The sequence below is a fragment of the Mastacembelus armatus genome, chromosome 1, assembly GCF_900324485.2.
Source record: "Mastacembelus armatus chromosome 1, fMasArm1.2, whole genome shotgun sequence".
In the NCBI taxonomy this organism is placed as follows: Eukaryota; Metazoa; Chordata; class Actinopteri; order Synbranchiformes; family Mastacembelidae; genus Mastacembelus; species Mastacembelus armatus.
The window spans coordinates 17807789-17814420 of NC_046633.1; the positions used below are offsets into that span (position 1 = coordinate 17807789).

The window sequence follows — 6632 nt, forward strand, 5'->3', positions numbered from 1 at the left end:
AGCCTCTGTTGAATATTAGTTATTCCATTATTTTCAAAGGGAAGATGTTCCTAATTGGAGTTATCCACTTGCTGAGGTCTCACACCCTAAAAGGCAGAGAAACAGAGTCAATATTTATATCTTATTGTTTAATTGACTGTAATACAATTTAGATGAACTAGTGTAATGATATAATAGTGTTTAGCCTTTTATTTACTCCTGAAAGTATAAAGATCTACTTTTCCAACACTCAACTAGCATGAAAATAGGCCAGTGAATAATTCCACCCACCTGTCAAGACCCAGTTTTTGCAGCTTCCAGATTACACACATTTGAATCTTTGCAGTGTGGGTTCAGATACATGTTTCTACACAGCGATTAGAAACTGTGATTAGTATCATGTTGTTTCATCCTACACCAAACCGACATCAGGACGTTTCAGACAGCCTGTGTAGCTCTCTGCTGTGGGCTGTGTCATCTGTACCGAAATAATCCGGACTTTGGGCGGCGACACACAGAGACAGAGAGGAAGGGAGGGATTACACTTCCAATCACAGCTACGATCAATCAGTCCCTCAGTTAGTCCCCGCCCCATCCCACACAGATTACTTTATCTGCAATAAACAATCTGAGTAAGTGCTTTCTCCCTTATAACACTCAAACAAATTATACCCACCCACCCAGATGCATACACACCAATGCGTTTTTAGGTTCTTAAGTGCCATGTGAAATATATCCTTCTCGAAATGCAGAAATTAAATCCTGCTCCATTTCTTTTTCTTCTTCCTGTAAAATATTTTCTTATTGGCCTCTAATAGTCTCTGTAAACAGTTGCTCTGATACATATAGGGTTTTCTTACCAGATCCTGTGATATATTTGGACTGCAGATACATCAGCAGAATTGGTGGAAAGAAATGCTAATTACTGACAAGTATGAGGTAGCTGCTTTTGAGTATTTCCAGTTTTAAATACTTTACACTTCTGTTTGACATTAATATTACATTTTTACACCATGCACTATGGCTACTATAGCTTTGCTAAACTTAAATCCAAAATATGCATCTATGTAGTTGAGAAATAATATTGAATTATCAAATAATATACACCCAAAAAATCCAATATGAGAAATTATATGTACATTTCAAATAAAAGGGAATATTAGGGGTGACTGTCATAGACCTAAAACTAGTCTTTGTACCGTGGCTCCGCCCATGGACACTACTGCGCAGAATCTGTCTCTAAACCGCGGCAGGAAGTGGCGACGCGTCGTGTGTGTTTCCGCTTCTGTAGCTGTAGCTAGCTTCGAAAATATCAGATAAAACTTTAATGTTTCCATCCAAATCATATTCAAGAATATTTTCCTTGAGTTAACTTTGTAAGCCATTTATTTACAACACCGTGTAAGGTGTGTTTCACTTTTTATTCAGTAGTTTGACAGTGTGAATGTAGAGGCCCTGAGCAGTTAGCTAAAGCTGTTGTTAGCTGTGAGGGAAGCTAACATCTCATTTTGATGTAACAGCTTGTTGTTCATGTTTCTCTAACAGCTGTGACTCGGGTCAAATTGACTTTTGTTTGGAGGGCCAAATGTCTCTATCCTCTGAGTCCACTTCTAGGAGCAGACATGAAGATTCACACACGGTAACATGCAGTTATTTAACAAATATCAATTCCTGAAAAAACTACGGAGCATTGCCGAATGCAGCATAGCTATTGGCTAACGATAATGAAATAATGGAAAAATGTAATAACAGCATCTTGTTTTTATTGTGTTCTCATAAGATTAAAAGCTGTTTTATGGGTCATGGTTTTAAATGAGATTTATCATCATAGTTGTGCAGAAAATGTGTTACTGCAGATACTGGACACCTGCTGATGATGGAAGAGATTACAGCTGTTTTAACATTGTCCTTGGCAATACAGACAGAAGATACAGACAGTGATTTGTTAAGAGGAAAGTCCATAAGTGTGAAACTCACTGAGACTGAAGAGCAGCATACCAGGTACTGAATCAGCTGTAGTCCAGTTCACTGAAATAATAATTTATGTAGTAGTATGGTATTTTGTATTTGTTTTCTGGAACAGCTTCAGTCCATTTTTCTCCAGTATGAAAAATACTGTACTATGTTGTTTCTCAATTGTTCTTCAATAAATAAAACATCAGATTAGAGCCAAATTCAGTCTGCTTTAATGTCAAGATTTGCATACTAACATCTATTGTAGCTCAAACATAGATGGCATCAGCAGAAGAGCACAGGAACTCGTAGAAAAGATCAACAGCAGCCGTGCCAGTAACCAGAAAGTGATGGACAGCTTTCAGGAAAAGTTAGTGGCAAAGGTACAAAACATATTTCATGCATCTGTTCCTACCTAGTATAATGTTTTTGTTCATGGCTGTGTACAGTTACCACATATTCCTCAGTGACCTGAACGCGCTTCAAGCTTAAAAGTAAAATCTGTATATGGACTAACCCTGCCGATAAAAGCCTCTGATCTGGTCAGTGATCTAATTGTTATCCTCCCCAGGTGACAGAGATATGCATGCAGATGAAGGAGCACATGTACACAGTCTATGAAGAGAACAGTAATGAGATGCAGGTGAAGCTGCAGGAGTTGTCTGAGGTGCTGGAGAGCTGCATTATGCTCAACAATGAGCTCCAGGATGCCAATGAGGCTTTGGCAAGTCTCAGAGAGGGTTTGGCGATTAACAAGACATTAGAATCCCAATAATCTACTTGCTGGTCTGCGTCCATATTATTCTGAACTGATTAATGTGTTACTCTGAACCAGTTAATGTGTTCGTGGGTTGTTATGTTTGGTATTCAGTATAGTTGTAATTGTTTGTCCACATACTGGAGTGGATAAAATTACTCATTTTGGTTTCCTCTTTCATCTTCTTCCCCCTTTCCAAGAATACAAGGTTGTCAGTGTCTTGGCGGTTCAGGTTATAGCTCACAGCTGCAGTTAAGGAATACAAAACAAAAGCTGACTACATGTTTAATTTATATTCAGTTTTAGTTTCAGGTCATTGAATCTGCAGATTATAGCTAAAAAGAACAAAATAAACATTTTATGTTTTTTAAGAATTATCATGCCATATTGTATTTTTCACTGGACTTTGCATTTGTTTTCCACAAAACCTCATATACATCAGGTGCACCAATATACCATTCTTCAAACCAGTAATAATAACATGTCAACAATATTGAGGGCTACAGTAGAGAAATTAGGTTTAATACAGAGTATTACCAGGTTTGTCTACACTTAAGTATGCAGTAAATCCCTAAAATGTATTTCAGGTTTTTTAATTGTACAAATGTTATAGCTCATTTGGACCCAAAGTTGTGTTAGACTGACCTTAAACATCAGTAGTTAATCATACAGTGAATGTGATAAGGTATACCATCAGGAACAGGTCCTAATATGAGGCGTCAGAGGACAGATGAACAGGTAGCACAGTGTTACATATTCCAAGTCTTTCCTAGAAAAACAATCATGAAACGCAACAAGTTGCCTTCATATCAGGAGAAACCATACTTGTAAAAATTAAGAGCATTACTCTGTGTGGTACATTGAAAATCTTACTCCTCTTTAAATAACATGCATTTGTGGGGATTTGTATTTTCAATATGATTGTAAATAAGTTTGTTTATTTTCACTTAAACCATAACCAAAAGTGGACACAGTTTTACAAAATGTGGCCCAATGATCAAACGTTAACCTGTAAAAATCTGTGCGGTTCTGACCTCTGGTGGTGGATGTACAAAATACAGTTAAAATTTTGAAACTTAAATTACTAAATTACTGCTGGGGCTTTGTAATTGTAATTTAAGTTTAGAAGTGTATCTATTTGTGTCCTAGCCTTCATATGTCTTGATTTCCGCTAGGTTCATGATGCGAAAGATAATGTTGTACTCATCTGCGATGCCATTCATTCCAACATGTGTCTGGGTTCTTCAAAGCTTTGCCATAGCTATTTCTCTTCCACACTCATATCGTCTCTGGTGCTGCTGTAGGATGAGGACAATTGCATTAGAGGTTGTCTTTTTTTTTTTTTTTTGTATTATAGAAGAGAAGCAGCAAACATACCAAAATACTTAAAAAAAAGACAACAATTGATGATCAGCACAGCATTATGATTACTGCATTCCAGATCCTCTGACCTGGAAGTTTTTGAACAGAGATTACACAAACTACAGCATGTCTCTGTACTGCTGGGCAGTGTGAAATCAGGATTCAGCAGCTCCCAGAGCTCCCCAGGCAGTGCTGTATCAGGTGCTGTTGAGGCAAGCAAATGGACCCTGATCACAGACGTCTACAGCAATATAAATAAGATTTTGATACACTAGTGTCATAAGATTAAATTAATTTGGTTTTGTTACACTCTATTTAAGACAGCAGAACAGTCCTCCTGGGAGACCACTGCTTCAGTCCATCCATCAGGCTTTGCCAACTTTTGTGAAGCATTGCTTTTGTTAGGATTTTCATAGGCTGCATAGTGACAGTTCTTTTTTTTTTTTTTTACAAGATTAGTCTCCAAATACCAGACCTCCATGTGCCAGACAAAATAAAGTCCCCATTAGATGAACAGAAAACTATATTTTTCACATAATGATCAAAAATTGAAGGATATTTAATACACGGTTCATAATCTAACACTGGGAATTAATATGTTAGCATTTATCCTACTGTAAGTCATTGGAGGGCTTTAAAAAGGCACTGCACTAGAAGGATCTGTATTTGCAAAATGTGTTTCTACCACTGGGATGATTGTACTTGGACTTGGTTTCCATGCCAATGGGACCACTGCCATGGTTTTGATCTGTCAAGCCAGAGAAGCCCAGGATTTTTCCAGGAGCTGTTAAATATATTAACAGAAACATGATAGCTTGGAATAAGGTTCTTGTGCCCATTCTTTGAATTTCAGAACACCATATCCAATTGCTGAAAATGTTGCTCTTCCAGGCCTGGGCAGTTCTGAGCCTCTGGGTCCTAAGTGTGACCAGTAAAAACAGGACACTCATGACTGAGCAACATTCACTGTCCACTTTGTCAATATCTCTGGCAGTCAAGTCATACGCTATATAACTAGTACCTGCACAGCAGTACCCTGCAGGATAAATAGAAACCAGTGTAAAGTCCTGCAAATAATCATAAGCAGTAAAAAACGAGCAAAACATAACATATGAAAAGCATATGCAAAGGAATGTCAAGATCTTAGAAATATCGTATAAAAAGACACTTCTTTAAACAAAGAGTGGAATTATAGTCACATTCTAAAGGACAATTGAATCTCAGAGATTTTCACACTTGAGAACTCATTAATTTTGGAGTCAGGACTGTCAGGACCAGTGCATATTGTCAGTTAAAACCCACCTTGGCTGATGGTCAAAACCTGTACAGACACAGTGATTTTGTCAAATGCATTTATATAATGTGAGAAGAAATCTAAACAGATCTGCTATATCTGCTATATAGGTCCCATTTCAACCAGGGCCTCATCAAGCTTCTTTTTTCTTTCTTACTGGAATAAGCATATTAACAAATGAATTGTGCTCACATTATAATTGCATTCACATTAATAGGTATAGGGAATTTGGTGTATTGTGAGAGCTCTCATAATGCATCCAAGGTCTCATTTGACTCAAGATCTGTAGTTGTTTAAGTTTGGTCTGCTGTTAAAGATTCATTGAAATTTGAAATAGTTCAGGAAACAGACACAATCACTGCAACTGGCATTTTGGAATGGAAGTGTCACACACTGTTCACACACTGTTTTAACTTCTCCCATTCCTCTTGAACACAATTTATGTAAGTGGCAGAGCAGGTGATGGTGGATATACTTAATCTAGAACACAAATTATAATAAGTCTACATCAAAGTCTACATCAAAATATTTGCAGATACTTGAAAATTGTGTAGTCTGGCAATCTACTTCATAACAACCAGCTTTTTACTTAGGCCTATTTGGTCATTTCCATTAATAAATAAAGTCTGTTAACAATGCTTGTGTGATTTTTTTTTTATGTTTTATTTTAAATATGTAAAATGATCTGATGGTTTTCTGAAGAAACCTAATAACATTTCCTGATGTTGAATTATTAAATGCTTTAACAAAACACCCACATGATACTTTTGTGGCCAAGATTGGGACAGAGCACACTACCAGATCACCTCCTGGTCTATAGAGATATATCTGCTGTTTGTGTTAGAAGCTTCATCATAGAAATCAGCACTGTCCATCAGCATTTACTCTACTGAGGCCATGCTTATGTGAAATGTGTGTCCACTGTCAGATACACTATTAACCTGTCACTCAGACTTCTGAGCTAAAGCATCGTCTGTCATAGAGAAGGACAAAGTCATTCATTAAAGTAAAAGCAGCAATACAATGTTCAGGTCTGCATTCAACAGTTTTGCTTAAGCATTAAAGTACAGTCAACCTTTTGACTTTAGAGTATCAAAAGTAAAAGCACTCTTAATACTGCATTAATGTAATGCTATATTTCAATTCTATTACTGCATATTATTGCTGATATGTGCAGCATTTTAATAGTGTATTTGGCCAAAGTGGGGCTTAGTGGAGGTAGTTTAATACAATAAAAACATATGATATACTATACAGTTGAGTAGAAAGTATATTTTCCTGCTGTCC

At 36.9% G+C, this 6632-nt stretch overlaps 1 protein-coding gene across 5 annotated transcripts; it reads left to right on the plus strand.

Moving 5' to 3' along the window:
- The first annotated feature begins 1220 nt into the window (after positions 1–1220).
- syce2 (synaptonemal complex central element protein 2) lies at positions 1221–3063 on the plus strand. 5 transcript variants are annotated; one of them, XM_026303593.1, is made up of 5 exons: positions 1221–1355; positions 1525–1618; positions 1901–1980; positions 2201–2315; positions 2504–3063. In XM_026303593.1, exons 2-5 carry the CDS (start codon positions 1565–1567, stop codon positions 2705–2707), a joined length of 453 nt encoding a protein of 150 aa, XP_026159378.1. In that variant the 5' UTR covers positions 1221–1355; positions 1525–1564; the 3' UTR covers positions 2708–3063. The 5 variants fall into 5 exon arrangements, with proteins under 5 accessions (XP_026159378.1, XP_026159381.1, XP_026159377.1 ...); XM_026303592.1 differs by having other exon boundaries at positions 1236–1385; XM_026303596.1 differs by lacking the exon at positions 1901–1980.
- Positions 3064–6632: the final 3569 nt, after the last annotated feature.